The sequence below is a fragment of the Haliotis rubra genome, unplaced genomic scaffold (assembly GCF_003918875.1).
Source record: "Haliotis rubra isolate DU_JTF1 unplaced genomic scaffold, ASM391887v1 Scf3, whole genome shotgun sequence".
NCBI lineage: Eukaryota > Metazoa > Mollusca > Gastropoda > Lepetellida > Haliotidae > Haliotis > Haliotis rubra.
Window position 1 is genome coordinate 1,413,057 of NW_025766968.1, and position 20,539 is coordinate 1,433,595.

The 20,539-nt window shown below is 39.0% G+C and overlaps 1 protein-coding gene and 1 long non-coding RNA gene across 2 annotated transcripts in view; one reads left to right on the forward strand and one right to left on the reverse strand.

Moving 5' to 3' along the window:
- LOC124282401 (cys-loop ligand-gated ion channel-like) overlaps window positions 1–20,539 on the forward strand; it is a 46,838-nt gene that overhangs the window by 24,583 nt on the left and 1,716 nt on the right. The window contains 6 exon segments of the mRNA XM_046718381.1: window positions 581–742; window positions 744–773; window positions 1,351–1,608; window positions 2,891–3,046; window positions 12,805–12,990; window positions 15,164–15,211. Of these exon segments, the coding sequence (XP_046574337.1) occupies window positions 581–742; window positions 744–773; window positions 1,351–1,608; window positions 2,891–3,046; window positions 12,805–12,990; window positions 15,164–15,211 (840 nt within the window).
- On the reverse strand, window positions 10,596–14,844 carry LOC124282403. The gene is made up of 3 exons (XR_006900146.1): window positions 14,834–14,844; window positions 13,669–13,673; window positions 10,596–10,701 (listed from the first exon to the last, which is right to left on the reverse strand). It is a non-coding gene; the product is annotated as an uncharacterized LOC124282403 (long non-coding RNA).

The following is a 20,539-nucleotide window of genomic DNA, read 5'->3' on the forward strand; positions in this document are numbered from 1 at the left end:
GTGTCGTAAACATAGTATGATATGGGCACGAATATAATATTCTGTTTATTGCCGAAGTCGTCAAATTGAGGAAAATAAACCCAAATCGTCTTTCAAATACAGGCTGGCTACCCGCCGTCGCCGCATGTAGAACGCAACATCACAGACGAAATGTGACGTCATAGCATTGTTCATGACGTAACGTCACCATGACAAAATTATATTTTGCCCTAGGGCATCGTATGAAAAGTATGAACCCCGATACTTTAGCCCTCGTAGGTAATAAAATTTAAACTGGATTGAACCCCTCACTCACGACCAATATTCACTGAGCGTCGAGCAGTTGGACTGGATGAGAACGCTCGTTGTATTGCTGACCAGTATGCCTGTTGCTTTGTGATATATTTTCCAATTTCATAAAAATATTTTTCTCTTAATTAAGCAACTTTTATTGCTTTTCAAATTGTTTTTTCCTTTTTGGCAAGTGACGATGTTTACTGCTCAACTGCTCACGATGACGTACATGGGGTATTCCATGACGTTGCCATACTGCTTTCGGTGGGTTTAAACAAAACCAGTCATATAGTCTCAATGTTGGCAGGACGAGAATGGGAAGGAAGAAGAATGGGACCCCCAGTTGCAGATCGAGAACGTTCTGGGGGATGCTAAGGAAGAGGAATGGCGGTATAAAGAGGCAATAAGTCCAGATCATTTCCGCGTCTTTGAATGTCGCCGTATAAAGGGAGTCTTTGTCGAAAACCTGGGAGCTCCAGCATTTCCCGTTTGACACACAGGTAATCAATTGAATGAAATCAACATTGCGGTTCAAATGTTCTCAGCTACAAGGAATCCGTTTCTATACGACTTTAATCTCTTCTCGGCATGCATATCGTACATTTGACAGTAACCGACGCCATGTCCTATTGCTGTTTTTTTATTAACCAAAGATACTACATGTACTTATTAATACAATATTGTTGGTACACTGCTTAAAATACATTGTCACATCTGATCCCAGAGATCTCATGAAAGTTTTGAAAATAATTTCGAAAACAAAAGACTACGAAAGCCTTTTAGGACCATTTGCTTTTGTTAAAAACGTTGAAGTTTCCAGGTACTATGTTGAAATTTCATTGTTCTTGCTTGTTTTAACCCCTTAATGTCGAACTCCAGGGAAGATAACAACATCTCGTTCAAGACGACTGAACAACTTGCGATAAATCCCTCAGATAATCCTGAAATTCGACTGACACGTTACCATGCTTATGTGACAACTTGGACCTGTACGAAACCATATGAAAAGCACCTGTAGGAAACCCTATAAATATCCCTACCCCTAGTAATCCAGAGTTCCGTGTCCATGTGCTTCAGGACCTTTCCCTGACGATCTCCTCTGAGTTGACCGAGTGTGAGGTGGATCTCCTGGAGGACAAGGAGGAGCTCAGCAGTGTCAACAAGCAAAGCTTTGTGGACGAGCAAGAGTGGGCACTGTTCGAACATGTGGAGATGTTTCCCAAGGTTTCTGTGAAGGAGTACACCAGCTCCAGGGAAAGGCATCCTACAATGATGGTCATGTGCCATGCTGCTAGACGACCTGGTTTCTTTGTGTGGAATATATTTCTGACAATGGTGAGATAGTATTGAACATGCTTCTGACAATGGTGAGATAGTATTGAACATGCTTCTGATAATCATGAGATAGTATAGAATATATTCCTGACAATTATGAGATGGACTACGTACTGTATTTCTAACAATGACGATATAGAATGGAATATGCTTCTAACAACCATGAAATAGTACACAATATATTCCTGACAATAAGGAGATAGTATGATATATATTCCCGTCAATTATTAAATGGTATACAATATATATTTTTTGCAATGATAATATATACATATTGAAACTAATTAAGCAACACCCTTTTTTCTCAGACAGAGCAACTTTAATGAACTGGTTTAATGAAAGGTTTCCATACCATATGAAGTTTGTAGTGAAAAGAAAGGATTAAGGAGAAACATAGCAAAGACTACTATGACATTTTCTGATTTATTTGAAGATTGTACCGATAAAAAAAGACATTTTCAAAAAGCATCACGAATTTCACTTTGTCTGCACAGACCTAACTGTCTGTTCCATACACACATCTGATTCTCCTGGATATTGCGGATGGAAACAGATCATGCTTTACAGCAAAATGCAAAACGTTCATGAATCATTCAGATAAAAATGCTGTTTCTTAATTCGCAGAATTATAGGTTTATGAATTAGGTGTTGCTTAATCAATTGATATGCACATTTCTAAAAATGATAATATGTCAATGACTAACAGATTGCTGTCCAATAAGGAAATATTATGCAGTATATATTTGACAATGATGAAATAGTATGCAATATATTTCGGCAATCGTGAGACAGTATGGACAATATTTCTGACAATGACGAGACAGTGTGGAATCGTGAACTAGTATCGTAAATGTTTCACAATTCATAGATAAAATATATTTCTTTGGATTGGGATGGGTAATCTGACCTTGGTTATTGGTTAGTTAGTCTTCGTCCAAGTTTATGGGCATTTTCACAGGTCCTTTTGGACAGGAACATGTATGCAAGAATTGTTAGATATGTGTTAAAACATGCTGTACGCCCTCCTTCACACGATAGTGAAAGATGAACGTGTTCTATTGTTCAAGTTTAATTTGATCAAACCCATAAAGATTTTAATTCCCTCCATTAAATTCAAAACCTCATTTCGCGTTCATGCATATTTCATGGTTGCCAGTCGTTTCATCATCTTAGGTTAGTGATTGCAATGTTCCTGAAACCAAATTGACACTTGACATGTCAGTGCGAGATGACTTCAGGTGAATACATGGATTACATTCTAACTACAATGGTTGTTTTTTAGATGTTGATAACGCTGTTGGCTTTCACGACATTTGCTATTGGTGTGACCCTGACCCAGAACCGCCTTCAGCTGTCTTTCACCCTGGTGTTGACTGGAGTGGCCTTTAAGTTTGTCGTCAACCAGTCGCTGCCAAGGATATCCTATTTAACATATATGGTAAGGCATGAACATTAGTGTTGATGTTGGCTTCGTTGACAATCTAACCAGAGAGGTTTGTTTTCAACTGTTGTTGTTTTGAGAAACAAATACGATATGTGAATATTGTTTTGCGTCGCCGTTAGCCATATTCTTCTGTATCATTGCACTTGTACCTGAAAAGTGACAGGCAAAACAGCAACGATCCATGCATCAAGATGACACTAAATTTCATTTTTATGTGTCGATAAAACACAGATTGGACACGACTTATAAGAATAAGTGGTATATTAACCTTTTTGTATTCACCAAAAATAAGAAAACGACATATTAACATAACTGAGTTATATCTCACCAGAGGGTAGCCCGGGACAGATGTGAAAACTTTCGCTCATCACGCCGATGTCCCTAGTTCGATTCCCACAATTGTTACTCCGTCTGAAGCCCATATAAAGTGTCCAACGTAATATTGACAAACGCGGAGTGAGATCATTTTGTACGAGGGTGAGAGGCCCAGTTTGATGTGGTTCATTGACATGTTTTGTCTTAGGTCTCTACAAGGGCTATACTCTTGAAGATCAGTGATAAAATGTTAATTCTGTTCAAAGCAGCAATAAACTCACAACTCACTCACTCACTTAACCTAAGTGACCTTTATTCTATTTCTCTAAACCTCAGTAATTATTGGGAACATACTGAGTGCTTTATAGAAGATGAACTGTTTGAGTGACTACTTTGCAACGAATGTTCCAAAGTCAGCGTACATGCATTTCCTGCAGCATGAAGTCAGTGCAAGAGTCTGTGCACATGTGCATGCATTACATTGATGTTTGATCGCGCGGTGCAACCAGTCTCCATACAGATGATCTGTCGTAATCTATTGATCGTAAAGGCCATGGATTCCGGGCACTGTATTTTCTTTATCTTTTCCTCTTTTATTTCTCATTAGATCGAATAACATACTCAGAATGAGAAAGGTTACTCGGATATAATATTTTACAGCCTTTGAAATTGGATACTGTCGCGCGGATACAACGTTTCTCGTTCGCTTTATCATGCGATACATTTCTCTGTGTGATAAGGTAACCCTGACGTTAATCACACCGATGTGCTCGTGAATCAGTTGTAACCCAAGCGAACAATCAGATCGTTTGCAGTGGGATAGCCTAGTGGTTAAAGCGCTCGCTCGTCAACCCGATAAGCCATGTTTGATTCCCCACAACGTGTGAAGCCAATATCTTGCGTCCCGTGTCGTGATATTGCTGGATTATTGTACATAAAAATCGGCGTAAAACCTTACTCAGACAGTCACATGGAAAGAAGCCAAAAGTGAAGCAAGTTGTAGACGTTTACCGTTTGGCAGGAATATGACGTTGACCCAAATGCAGAACCAGGACGTAAAGTATACGAACCACTATAACAGGCGTCTGGTATACCCAAGGGACGTAACTCACACCATTCTCCCTTTTGCTCCTAACTGAACATAAAAATAACAGTTTGTTAAGTGTTTGGGGCCCAAGGTCGCCCTAAAACCTTACCTACCTACCTACCTACCTACCTACCTACCTTCTCCTGTTTATTGTTCTATACAAAAACAATGTTTCATGGAACTCACTCAAATGAAACAATGCTAGGTATCATTTTCGCTTTTCTTTCCCGGAAACCAACTTTTGATTTATTTAGAATCATTGACAGACTATGCACAATGTCGTGGACGTATATTTATGAATTGCAGGTTCTGCCAGCTGATACATGTAGGTATTCTGCCCTACCGACAACTGTAACAAACACACGCAAAGGCTAGTCAATTGTTCATTCGAACAAACAAACACAGGAATATATGGTTCAAAACCAATATAGGGAACTAACATACATTGCATTATAAATGAACTTGTTCAAAGATAATAATGATAATAATGGCCATTTATAAAGGGTGTTTCCATACACTTGCGCACGCTCAAAGCGCTAACACATTATTACCCCGATAACCCAAGCTGCCTGTTACTCGCTTGAAGGTTATAGTCACATGAGTTATCCCACCGGGTACCCATTTTCTGCTGGGTAAACACAGGCAATTTTGAACAAATTCACTTGCATAAGGCGAGACCGCATGTGTCACATGGGCTTCGTTGTGGGGCAGCAGAAGAAGTCTTAGAAACTCTCAGCAGCCAAACACGATCACCCATTCAATACTCTCCACGCCCAATGTTGCTTAACTTCAACTGATTTGTGACCTGAGGACCACACACCACCCAAAGATTCGTTAAGTTGTAATTAATTATAATTAACTCACACTAAGTCACTCATATTTGCACATCTCAATCTATAACAGGGTGGTTAATTACTGCACTTGATGTTTGTATCACATTATCATATCTAGGTTGCGAACATTAAAAAGAATAAGGATTCTGTTTTGGTAAACTTTGACTCACTATGGAACGGTAGGTTAGCTAAGCATTCGCTCGTCATGCTGAGGGGCGGCGGGGTAGCCTAGTACAGTAGTAGTTAAAGTGTTTGCTCGTCACACTGAAGATCCGGGTTCGATTCCCCACATGGGCACAATGTGCCAAGCCCATTTCTGGTATCCCGCGCCATGATATTGCTGGAATATTGCTAAAAGCGGCGTAAAACTAAACCCACTCACTCACTCGTCATGCCGAAGATTAGAGTTCTATTTCCGTGCATGTATGGATTCCATTTCTGGAGTCCACTGCCGTGATATTGCTGAAATATTAGTAAAGACTGCGTAAAACCACACCCACACTGTCACCAGATCGGTATAGGTTGTATCTGAGTTAATCGTTTTCAAATTGGAAACAAAAATACATTAATCTGTCTAAAGCTATATTGAGCTCATTGCTATAAATTGAATGAATCATCAATCACTGTCGCTGTCAATCAAATCAGCCCTGTCTTTGTGACAAGTGACCCTTGTATACAATATGACTGGTAAACGCTTCATGATAAATGTCATACATTTGATATCAATATTGACATTAAAAGTACATGCACGGATTTACCAACGAAAAGTATCGGCAATATAAACAATTCAATTAAAAAAATATTAATGGTGTGTAGGCGAGGTCTCGCTGATGACGACGGTAGTGACAATGATGGCGTTGATGAATGGTCATTTGCGTCATTCATGACAATAGTCGGTCCCTCTTTTGCAGCTCAATATCTTCCAGAAACATATCAGTATTGTTTTCAACAAGCGTAAATCCGATGATCTTTCTTCGTGCGGCAATCTAACAATATATTTGACGTAAACCACCATGTGCGCATTATCTCCTTGTCGTTAATTGTAGGATATATTTGTCAGAAGCCAGAGACACAATGGTACTTATTAAGGGCGATTTCTGCAACACTCAACGCTAACCAATACTTCCTGAATGATCGGAGTTTCATGCTTTACATATGACGTCACGTTGCCAGGCAGCGTTCATAACACATAGGTGCGCAATACCAGCCGAATGATATTCTATTATATATCGTGAAATGTCCGTATGAGGAAATATCACTGAAGGAAATGTCATTTGGGAAAATTGGTTTCTGGAAACAGAAGAGAGTATTAATTATATCTAAGCCAGACTGCTTTCAACATACACTGAATATCCAGAGGGCATGTGGATCGTGATACAGCGAAGCTATAATGATAGTACTGAGATGGGCTTTTTTGTGCGTGTTTCGACATCAACAATCAACATCTATGCGTTGTTAAGAACGATATGTTAAAGTAACGGTTACATTTAAAACATCTTGGTGGGTCGAATATGCAGCATATCAGCCACATCCTGATTAGAAATACATGTATATCTAAGTGTGATATACGTATGAATTTATTATTATTTTAATTCAGTATTTGGTGAAAACGTTGAACTTGAAAAATACGGAAAACTGTGTTAAAAGTACATTGTATACAATACAGGATGCCTTTGTTGCCATCATGTAGACATAAGAATATCAGCTGGATATAACTTAGCTTAGTAAGGCAACCTGGGAACTGGTTGTCTCACAGGGGTTCGAATCACTGTTTTGACGATAATTTTGAACAATAAAATTTTGACTGTTGCAATAGTATATTTTTCTTAAATGTTATGATTTAACATATATTTCAAATTTGAACGAAATCGGTGAAGAAATGAATATTTTAGAAAATTATACCGATACACTCGTTACATAAAATACTCAAGGGGTGACACTCGCGATGCAGCCCGAATATTTTAACGTACGGACAGTCCGAATACTTTACTTTACTTTATAATAACAATAAACATACATAAATTGTACAGGTATTAAGTGAAAGTTAGAAATAGACCATGTCAAGACTTGTTTAAGATATTTGATGCTATGATCATTCCTATAGGGTGTTATGGTGCAGAAGTATAGGGGACCTCATAGTGTATAATTATTGAAGATGTACAGCATAAAATGTGTAAATGGTTCTCAAAACGTGTAAAGCAACAAACAATGTTATGGTTTGGGTATAATGTGCCAGAGCCCCTCTCCAACTTGTCAACACCACAAGGGCTATTAAGTATTAGTGCAGGCTACTGTATTTGGATGAACACAGTATGCCAATGCTACCTAATGGACGCCTCTGGCTGTATCACATGGGCTACTCATATTAAAAATATTATGTTTAGACTTGGATTTGAATATGTGTGGTTAACACAAGATGTTGGAAATGTGAAGATATTTATTCACTTTGTTTATCCAGCAACCTACAACGATCATGGTGTACTTCTATCAACAGTGTATCTGATTCCTTCTATTAATATTTCATTATGTGTCCGTTTTCCTATTACATACTCAACTGTAGCTGAATCTCGGGTTGGAGTGGAGTGGGGAATGGGGTACATTCAGTTTCATGTATATCATAGTCATGTGATTTTCCATATCCCGTAGATAACACGCAGATGGTCCGATGTGTAATCAACTTCTCGGTAGCATCACGCAGATGTTGCCATACCATGACTATTGTTATACTTTTTAAGATCAATGCCTATATTGCATCTAATGTGGTAAACAACCATTTTCTACGTACAATAGCTGGGCGTTCAGTTAATGTCCAGCATGCAACAGGAGAAATGGGACCAAATCATCGAAAAAATAAAGATGCTAACTATATTCAATCAATGTGGTCGCTCAGATCCATGTTTTATGTGTACGATTTCGAGACAATAGCGAGCTGACACGAAATATCAACGCACATGTCGGTGTTGAAAATGGGGTCTGTGTTATTGTGTGCATTACGCCCATGCATAACGATTTTCGTGTCTCGAAACTGCATAAATAACGTTTTCGTCTACTAAAAGATTTACTGAAACTGTCGATGTTTACCGAAGAGAGGCCAGACGTTTGTTAAAAGGAGAGGTAGTGCTAATGCGAGATTCAGTGGTCAAATATGAAATGCAGTTAGATAAATTGAATACCATGAGCCGAACGGTAAAAGAATGACCTACAAGCTCAACACATTTTTTGGGGTGGAAAACGACAGGTATGATTGCACAGCACGTTAAATTATTCGGTCTGTCCGGTTTTCGATCAGGATATCAGCATCGCGAGTGTCACCCCTTGTGTATTTTATGTAACGAGTGTAGCGGTATAATTTTCTAAAATATTCATTTCCTCACCGATTTCGTTCAAATGTGAAATATATGTTAATCACAACATATAAACACAATATACGATTGCAAAAGTCTAGATTTTGTTATTTTAAAAAATTATTGTCCAAACAATGATTCGAGCCCCTGTGGGTTGTATGATACCTTTAACATACTGAATTGTAAGTACGTACATGGGAATAGTTCTCGTTTAAGGAATCCGATATCTTCATAAACGTTTCACAATATATACTCATATGATATTAAATTGTGTATTCGTTTCAAAATATTAAATGGTTTATGAATATGTCGCACTATAATATTTGTTGAGTGGACTGTCAGAGATGAGGAATTGTCACATCTCGTTGGCCTGTGGTAACGAACTGAAGGGAAGTGGTATGAGTGGAACTTTGGACTTGAATATAAATAACAAACTCCAAAATGATGTAGTTAAAAAAGTATGGCACTATAGGTGGTGCGCCAAATAAACATGCGATGCGTTCTAAAATGAATCATACAACGTCTAACGATATAAGCTGTGACGTCATGCATTGTTCCTTAGGTATAGTACAGGGAGACAATAGCTGATAACTGACGTCTCTATGATGATGACATGTGCTGAAATTGGAAAAACGTGATCAAACCTGATCAAAGGTAAAGATGTATTTTATCATCTTCCTATATCAGACCTGTCAATCAATTGTCTGTGTTTATTGCAAAGAAGACGTAATTGAGCTGAATGTCGCCATTGATATCAAATCTCATCAGATTATCTCGCTGTAGCCTGACGTAAGTACCAATGCATAGGAACGCTGGTCAGTTGATGAGGATGTGTGGGGAAGTTTATACGTGTGATGAAAATAACAACCTGTGATCCCCTGCATGAGGTTCAGGCGAAGACAGGTGGGAAAGGAGGTTAAGATGAAGAGGTTAAGGTTAAGAAAGGAGTTAACCAGAGTGAAGAATGGGCTTGTATTTAAAAGGTCACATGCAACGTAAAACACAACTTTGCAGATTCTGATACCTTTCGGTATGGACTTACCGAAACAAATCGTAAAAAATGCAAATTCAACTTATAAAGTTGAAAAATAACGCGATGAAAAAAAACGCGCGAAATCGGAGTTCAAACGTTTCACTAATTTTCCCCCGACTTTTCTGGGGAAAACGGGTTTCAACAGCTGGGCTGCGCTTATAGCACGTGCGCAGTGAAGTAGGTTCGCGCAGCTTGGAAGCGGTTGTCCGGTGAATACTCGGTGAAGGCTTTGGTGTGAGCTATTTTTCTAATGTTTTGTTGATATCTCACAGGCGCGAGCTTTTTATATGTTATGACAGTAAATTAACTGTTTATATAATTTCATTTGTCTATTTCACCACACGTTCTTCTTACCGAGTCACTTTCTCAGTTCGATACTTAAAAGCAATGCCATTATTTAGCGTTGACAGAATTTCCAGCTGTGATATAGATATGTCGTTGTCACAGACTAAACTCAATGTCTTGTTTTATTGACACCTGTGTGTGTGTCTGCCTGCCTGTCTGCTAATGACAATATTCAATACACAGCTGCTATCACTGACCACATGCAATTTGAACTTAACACCAATCAGGCTGTACACCATAAACAAAATGCATTGATTTATGGCCCGAGTTCGGTCTCTGTCACATTATGTAATTACACAGATAGGCAGGTGTGATACTTGAACACATGACATGTTATGATGTCTGTTGATTGCAAAATGTTATACACAAAAAATGAGCATGTATTTACAAAACCCAACATCTCTATATATACACACACAATGACCCGTGAGGGCATCTGCAAATGAACCAGCCGTTACACTTGAGTGCACACCCACCCGCTCTGACTGGGTTCGGTATCCCGGCTGCTTTATTTCTAGGGAAGTAAACCGAAGTACACAATATTGAACTTTTGATTTGCGATTGTACGCTTATAATTTTGTTTATATGTTTTTTCATAACCAGCAATGTATATTATATGTCATGAATAAGTGATAATTGTGTTTTAATTATGTTTGATTTTTTGTTTGCCTGTGACCTTTAAGTTATACCAGCTTAATGGTGACGGAAAGCCAGAAGTGATACCGATCATAGACTTTTATTATTTCTATCATATCCATTTGCACGAGTGTGATGCTGATGAACCTTGAGTGAGTGAGTAAGTGATATCACGGCGGGGGACAGCAGAATTGGGCTTCACACTTTGTACCCATGTGGGGAATCGAACCCGGATCATCGACGTGACGAGCGAACGCGTTAACCGCTATCCTACTCTACCGCCCCTGATGAACCTTGAATATAAACGAGGACGATCATAGGTGTTAAAGGCACTGACCTCTGCACAGCGAATTGAATGTCGGTTTGCATACAGGTATAAAAGAGTAACGAGCGGCGTTCCATAAAATACTGGAAAGCAATTTGTCTAAGGTTTCAAACATAAAATATGCAGAATCAAGAATCTTGAGTTAATCTATGGATACCATGGCTTATGACGTCATGAGATTATTGCTCTCAGTGTGTTTTGTCAGGCCTCGTTGTATGATCAACATGTGAAAGATTCCCGAATCTGGCACGTCAGTAGTAAAAGTCTTATCACACAATTCCCTATTTTAACTGGTGCTATGTGTATCTTTGTTCGTTCAGTGAACAATTGACTGGCCTCTGCATGTGTCTGTGACGGATAGCACTGATTGGGCAGGATGAGCTCACGTTCTCGCCAACACCTTGACCATCACTGTTTGAAGCAATTTATAAACCCATGCTTAATGTGTTATCGAAATTGTACAACTGTACGATGGCCATTGTAAACGATGAGACTAAAGATGAGATTCTCACTGAGTGAAATGTAACTTTTACAAAGTCCGATTGATACTGAGATCATATAATTGTATAGTTGGCATTTATGTATTAATTGAAATAAGATATGACGTTTGGAAAGGGTGTTTGCAAAGCGAGACGTCATTTCACATTTTGTAGTTTATTGCATACAGTAAATTAATACTCTACATATTTCGTTGACTATTACCACGTACGCTAAAGAACAGAATGGCATGATGAGAATGTAGGAATGAAATTACGGGTCCGTGTTTGCAGCGTCACCTGGCTACGCGGTCAGAAAACAAAGGGACCACAATTCGCTGAGCAAAACTGCGTCCACTGGCTTGCCAGAAACCGATAATTATGAATTTACATCATAGCTTCGACCAGATTACTTTGCTATATTTATCCATACCTGCACACGTCGTGATAAACATGCATGACCGGCATTTCTAAGAGATTTCCTCCCTCGCCAAACTGATACTCCGAGATATACTTCGTTCACAGCGGTGATACCCTTTGTGTTGTCATTTCATTTTGTGTCTACATATATGTGTAATGTTGAAAGTGTAGCCATGATTTTTAAATCTTCCATGATTACCAAACATAGTCATAGATGCAAGCTTGAATAACATAATACATTTTTTGAGGGTGACCCGTGAAGAGACGGGTTAGAATTTGTCTTCAACAACCCATGCTTGTCATAAGAGGCGACTGACGGGATCGGGTGGCTGATTGACGCATGTCATTGTATCCCAATACGTAGATCGATGCTCATGCTGTTGATCATTGGATTGTCTGGTCGATTTTTTTACAGACTGGAATATTGCCGAGTGCGGCGTTAAACAAACAAACTAAACAAATCTTTGTGGGTAAAGAGTTCAAATTTATTAAATGACATCAACACGACAAAACAAGTCTTCCCTTGGGATAATGGGTGTGCATAAAACTAATGCAAGCACATTCAGTACTCTTCACAAATACAAATTTTAAACATGGCGGTTATCAACATGTGCCACCTACAACAAACATAAAAATACCCATCCGAAGTTATCTCCCCTTTTTAATGGTTACACTTCAATACCCAAAGTAGATATTAACATGATGCCACCTACAACAAACATAAAATGCCCATCCGAAGTTATCTCCCCTTATAAATGGTTACACTCCAATACCCAAAGTAGCCAGTATCTTCCTTGAAAATGTTTAAAAACCAATAATGGGATTAGTTTACGAAACATGTTTGAATAGTTGGAAAACCAGGTAAGCGAAAGTCGTAAATTGTTCAAGTGGTTTGAGATTCTTCTGTATGATCCATGTAATGCTTTATGTTCATTCAGGACAAATACATCCTCTCTTCCATGGTGTATCTGTGCCTGGTGTGTGTGTGGCACTCGGTGATTGGTCGGCTGCATGAGATTGGGCACGATGATTGGGCAATGGACTATGACTGGAAAGCTCTCCTGTGCTTCGTGTGCACCTACGTCTCATTTCATTTAGGATTCTCAGCATGGATATATAAATACGTAAGTATTAAGACGTGACATATAACTCTTGTGCTTACTTGTTTGAGGGTTTCCTGAGCTCATGGGTATGGGGTTGTTGTTGTTGTTGTTGTTGTTGTTGTTTTGGTACATCTAAGACTTTTGATTGCCACGCTAAGACATATAATTGACACGCAAGAAGGTTGCCAGATTTTGATTTTATTCGCAGTTGGTGAATTATAATGTGACGAAACGTGGAGGACTTTTGGGTGGTTGGCGTTAAGTCTATTTACGCCAAACGCAAATATGATTTATGCAGCAAAATTGAGATTCATGTAGATATGACGGTTCTTCAGTCTTATTCAAGTATTAATTTCTGGTTTAAAACCTTTGAAAACACACCGTAATTTCTGCAGTGACTAATCTTTCCATGGCGAAAGACACATTCCATGAACAATCAGACAAAAAACATAACATAACTACATAACATGTAGTTTAAAAGTCTGTGAATACATGAATGCTGACATCCTAGATGTTAAATGTGCGCGAATCAGACAACAACAAAAGTGTATCCCTTACTCAAGTGTATGCCTTACTCCCTGCTTCAAATATTTAGCCTGTTCACATAGTGGCATGGTAATTCGGTTAAATATTGTTTAAACGGTCGAGAATTGTTCTGGTGTTCCAGTAGCTTCATTTTCGGCAAAACGTAATGCAAACGGAGACTTTATGGATCATTCACTAATACCAAGTTGTCTTAGGAGGTGAGGTGAGGTGATATGGGGTTTAACGTCGTGCTTGAGAATATTTCGCTCATATGACGACGTGCATGCGTGTGTCTGTGTATGTGCAGCTGCTTGTACTAGCCCAGACTTAAGCTGGTTTTATAGTGCTAGCCCACTGAGATACCATGCCGCAGTGAAGCATGAATACCCCACTCAGACACATTATACTGACTCCGAGCCGACCAGTCTTTGTTGTACCCATTAATGCCGAATGCCAGGCAGGGACCAACAAGTACCAAATTTTAACGTCTTTTGGTATGACGCGGTCGGGGATCGAACCCGCGACCTTCCGCTCTCCAGGCGGACGCTCTAACCACTACACCACGGAGGCGGTCTGTCTTAGGAGACATTTAGAAGCTTGAAATACCTGAAGCTAAACTGTCGCCATGTTGCACGACATTGCACTTTAAAATGTTTGATGGATATTTTTCAGAGAAATTATTCTTTATCTGTGTGTGTCATGCTGTTAAAATATCATCCTTCTGTTCTTACTGTTTCACCATGTCACACCAATCCCTTCCATGTTTGATAATTGGCTTTACTGCTAATCCTAACTTACGATATATGATTTTGTACCATGTGAATCATCCAGTCTTGATTGACAACTGTGAGAGGGTCTATACCGAAACATTGTTATTAAAGTAAAGTACGATGAAGAAGTTGTTATCAATAAGCGCTTGTCTACTTTGTCAATGTTTAACTATTGAAACCAGGCATGAAACAAACTAATCGCAAGCTAATGGTAGAAGTGGGAAACAAGTTTGATTTTACGAATCTGTTGGGTTTTTAATATTATCGCTGGAATTGTATTCTGTTCAAGTTAGCATTTTTTCAACAATATTTAAATTCTTTAACCCTACCTAAGCACACATAGTGTTAATCGTATGCTTAAGAGCTGTATCTCCATTGTATTAGTATGATGTGTGATATGATTAGTATAGCACATGTTGGATCTTGTTAAATTGTATTTAAACATAGAACATGGCTTTTTTAAAGACAATGTCGACAAGAAACATCAGAACAATGTATCGATCTCAAATATATTTTTTATCAAATATAATTTCCATAACTGTGTGAATACACTAAACTCTGTCAATAACAAAATGTGTGTACACATTAACTGAGAAATGAAAATTAAAAGTAGTTTGTTTTGTAATATCATCCTTTACCAATCAACTAGTTGACTATTCTACATCATTGTTTGCTTATTGTAATCGTTGTCATTGTAAAGCGAAGAAGTTGATACGGGGAACGTATATTGTTTCTTTAAATTCAATATTTTTCTAAACATCCCACAAACAATATATATAACTAACTACTAAACTCAAATCTTAATAAAATGTTTTCGACCTGGGTATTGAAATTCCTCCATAAAACACGAAATATCCAAAGCAATACCTTACAGTACCAATGTGCCATGTTGATTTCAGGCCTGGCGCCGTCGACGCCTTATGGAGAAAAAGGACGAGGCTTACAGGGTAAGTCTATATCATAGGAGTGGGTAACTTTGTGTATTTCAAGCCGGGTCTGACCCTCAATGTTACGTACAATCTCGGGATAATACATCTAACGTTCAATATGTTTTCGCCTCCATGTATGCCTTTGTAACTGACTGGTACGGAATAGCTTACTTATCTGTATGTAGGCTACTACAATTTGGCGGTGGTACTGGTGTGTAGTATACACCTCAGAGAAAATTCCAAGTGTCGCAAAATGCCACATATGTGTTCCACACAGTTAATAATTATAGCAATCTCACTTGGCTCAATGTCACACCACACTTCTCTAAAAATAATAATAATGCACTCTACCGGCCGAATATTACTTCAATCGAACCCTATAGAGTTATGTCCCATGAAGCGCTCTTTACGAATATCATCTACACAAGTTGTTATTGAAACCAATTCGGCGAACACCAACAACATCGCGTGCGACAGTTTTCGGTGTACGGAGCAATTGTTTACATTCCATATATGGCAAGTGTTATCTGTTTGGAAGGTGTCCGCCTCGAAGTTTCAATTATCGATTTCAGGCAAGTCGTAACGGATAACAAGTCTTTTATTGCATCAATAGGAAGCTAAAGTGAGTGCATATGCCCCAATTTATATAAATTAAGTATAGACCACAATATTGACGACAATATGTGACATTGTGCCTTAAATGACAGTATCCTCCTCTGATTGGTTGAGCTCTAGGGGATATGACTTCTAGTCACAAGACTAGTCCGTTTGCGGGTCTACAAAAATGTATTCTGGTTCTGGATAAAGGAGCTATCTCTGAACTCTCAGTTTCAGACCGAACGTCTAGCTCTGGTAGTTCACAATTACATGTATGTACATGGAGTTAGCTAAACAGACATTCCTGACCCTATCCTAAAAGGATTGTAGCTGCTTGACTTGTGGTACCTCGTCTGCAATCCCTGTGTGTTGCGTAGGTGTTCACCAGGTAATATCCCTTTTCAGTTATGTGTTTATAAGAATATCGTTTTGCTTTCTAAGAATATACCCTGACTTTCCTCATTCCATTTTGGAGAAAGCTGTTTGTATAATTAGCCAGTCCAAAGTTATGTCTACTATCTTGGAATACCCGTTCCATTCCATGAGCGTTGATGTATTTTCAAAACGGAGAACCGTCTAAAATGCACAGAAAAGCTCGAAACCGGCTCTTAATGGCCATTGTAGTTGTTCATTCTTGGAATAGTTTGAACGCTGGGTTATTTACTTGTTACTTACAATGATAGTACCTCGCTTGATTATACAGATAGTTGACAATACTCGCGATATTATCATCAGAAACGTATGTTACAGTTTGTCTGCTGCGCTCCAGGTCATATCATCTGACAATAATCATAATAACATAATTATTTATATTCTCGTGAATAGTGTGCCATTACTGGTATCGCCCCAGCATGCAAATCTAAATCAGTGATATCAGCATCACCTATCTAAGGCGACGCATGGACATGATGCATGATGTCGTCGGAATAGGACATTACAGCGCTTTCGCGGATATTTTTTCTTGCGAGTACGGAAGGGTTGTTTTCGGTATTTACCAACTAAACTCGGGACTTCAGTGACAGGGAGACCAAAGAAAGAAGATCATGCATGACAGAGGCTTTGAACCGATTGTTTGAAAGGATCAAATAATTGCGGTGAGTAATTTTCTTGCAATGAGTAGAATAATTTGATAATGACTGTCATTTAATATCATGGTGGTATCGTTTGATATGTCAGCCTTTCCATATATATCTTTACATGCCGGTAAACTCTACATCGCACTCGTGGCCATATCTAAACCTTTAACTCTGATTTAATGTATCTACTTACTCAAGAATTTGAGGTTATCTCACTGCTTGTCCATAGGCTGTCATTATATCGTGGTACAGGAATACCCTGTATGACATGTTTGCACTCAACTGCTCCGGATATAGTATGCGTGTCTAATTCAGCATGTATAGATTTCATGTTTCAGGGTAGAGAAGCTGGGATGGTGATGAGCAGAAGACTGCCAGCATTCTAACAAGACGTAACAAGACGCAGACTGCTGTCAATATCTGGATACATCGCCCGATCTCAACTGCTGCTGAGGGACGAACCTTGTGAAGTTGTAGACTGTTTTGTCTTGATCTTGCCATCGTCTGAAGATTCGCGTTAGAATTGATCTTCAATAACCCATGCTTGTCATATGAGGCGACTAACGGGATCGGGTGGACGATCTTGCTGGCCCAGGTGACACATGTCATCGTATCCCAATTGCCTGGATCGATGCACATGCTGTTAATCACTGGATTGTCTGGTCCAGACTCGATCATATACACACCGCCGCCATATACCTGGAATATTGATATGTGCTATGTTAACCAACAAACCAGGAACCAACCAACCATCACAAATTCTTGGTCTTGTTTGACATTTCTTTCAAACGATCGTATGTTTCAAAATAAAAACACGTGATTCTCCTGTATCTGTTATATTTGACAATTACAATTAAACCCCCTATGTCGAACACCCCTTTGATGTGTCGAACTAATGGTTGTCTCGAAACATAAACTTGGTCCCCACCCGTGTCAAACACCCCTCTGCGCTCCTTCTAAGTAATCATTTGCGGCTGTGTCGAACATCGGATTACACGAAGTATATGCTTTTTTCGGCCCTTTTGTCTTTCGGCCCGAAGTATATACATAGGTCCCTCCAACTTCGACTCAACGATGTTTGACTCTCTCCCTCTATATGCAGAGAATTCATTTATCAAACTGCGGTTTTGCATTCTTTTGGCAAAAACGTCCTTAACAATAGTAGTGACGTGACCCAGTATGGGTCTAGATCTTCAGGCCATCTGCTCCTATGTGATGGATCTTTTGATATTCCAGGAAGAGGGGCCGGGGTTAAATATAACAACGAATATAGCTATATATTTATAATATAAATTGTTTGCTACACATTTGTGGCTCACAATTTGTAGTTCAGAAGCACATTGTCAATAATATTTATTGATATACGTAAAACATTTTAACATATCTCCAAATGCAATGTTTCTGAGACGTTTCATGGTTTTACTTTATAGAACGTTCGTCAAAATGCACCCGGTGTTTTGAGAGCAGGTCGCGTGAACGTACTACCAAATAAGTTTGATAACACGAGAAACGGGAGGACACGGTGAGAGTCTTACAGTGGCAAACAAGTAGTAGCGAGCACGGTCGTAGAAATAGATTACTAGTTGCACATAGTATTATACTAGTAGTTATTTGTGTCACAGTGTAGAAGTTGTAGTCACAATTTATCAAGTTTGATCATTCTTTTTCTTCTTCTCCTTCTTCTTAAGTGAGTATATTTATATTAAAATCAGGCTTAATCCTTGGAAATAGTCCACAGGTTTATACATTATAAACAGGTTTAGTTTGGTAGGTTTTGCGGTTTCTTGAGACCAACCTTGCAACTTATTAAATCCATTCCGCAACAGTACTATCACAAGCGTATGCGTTTTATGATTCATCATTAGCCTATATGAACTTCAGTTTGGCCGAAGAATGGTACAAAGAGCTCGCGAGGCACAGGAAGAAATAAGCTTAAACAATCCGCATACAAAATCCAAAAACGCCATGATCATGTTTGCCGCTCTTGACATCTGCATGGTGCCCTCTGGATGAAATACCAGTGACCCGTGGAACAGTGTGTCTCTTGTTGAAGAGCCAGAACAGCCTATTCAATGTATGCGGTTGGGTGGGACAAGACCTAATTCAGCGGCTAGCAACACCCCGATTCCTTTAAACGATTCCTCGCTACTTCTTTGATGGGTATTTTAGAAGCTGACGTCTTTATCATGTGAAAAGCGATGTGATAACAACGACATTAGAATCTATGTCGAAACGTCGCCTTTCACAGAATAAAGAAGTTGTATATCCATAAAATGACGTTCATTCTTGATTCCTCATTGTTTGGTCACTGTTTGTAGCAACTCTGAAATCACTGCTTATTTATTATGACAACTTAAATCTGCCTGGCTACGTACTGGATCTGTGCGTCATCACGCTGACTTGTTTAGGGACGTCTGCCCAAACCAGGTCATATCTTTAGGTCTCCGTCTGATGAGGTTCCGAGCTATTTGGAAAATGAAAATCCCTATCGTTACCTTTCCGATTGCTTATAATATCTACCTCATCGTCATCGCCCTTGTATTTGACTGATTTGCATATAACCCTGACGTTTTAGTTTCTGATTCGTTATTTCGGCGCCTGTGCTTTTGTTCCCACAATTCATGATTTGCACATGCTGCAGCTTTTGTAGAAATGTGTGGGCATGCATTCTTGCGTAGTGTCTATTCTGCATTTTCCGCCATTGTATTACAAGAGCTGTTGATGTGATACGACTACATCGAATACTAATACATTTGTGTAGATGATAAAACATCTGAAATATATCCGTGGTTCGATTCCCGATTCAAACGAAAATCATTTCGACATTGATCGTGATGTCACCACTAGATTCAATGTAAACATATTACATTTTGGTTTTGGTTTATATACGTTTTGATAGCATACGCCAGGTAGAATTTGACACCAACAATGGCACAATAAGCATCGTTGGCCTATTATAAGAAGATCTGCTAAATAATCCCTCCAAACGCAGTAGGAAAGCAGTAAGCTCGGTTACCAACATCTGGGCACCATCATTAGCCTCCAGACGCCAGAGGGATTCGAAGCTGATAAAATCTAATCAAGTACACCGGCTAAGAAATGCAGGGAGCAAACTCAGCCATGACGATTAACCGAGTGCCGATTAACGGTCAGATATAAGGTATATACAAGGACCAAAACACGTCTAAGATGCCAAAGCATCCAATCTTGCAATTAGAGGATATTTCAAGTTTGACGGGTTATTTCGTCTCGTAACACCGACACATTGAAAAAGGTCGTTTTATTGCCCTCTGTTGTGAATGGGATACAAGGTTTAACACAATTAGGAATGTTACAGCTACGGTTTGCAGCGTACGCTTAAATATGTAGCTCCGTTGGCTACCAGAGTCCTCCTTTCTAGTGGACATGGAAGTGGAAATCTGACAAATGCTCAAAGTGGAAATCTGACAAATGCTCCAGACAATATTTTGTACATTAAAGTACCCGCTAGCTATGAGTACACGTGGAGGTGGTAAGTGGTCTAGTGGTCCTAGGTGCTTCAAATGCCTCGATTCGATCTGCGTATTATGAATTCAAACATGTCATTTAGATAGTAGTCAGTTGTAACATATGTTATATTTAGGATTAAACATTATCAGTAAAGTGCAGATTTTAGTTATTTAATTTCTAGTTT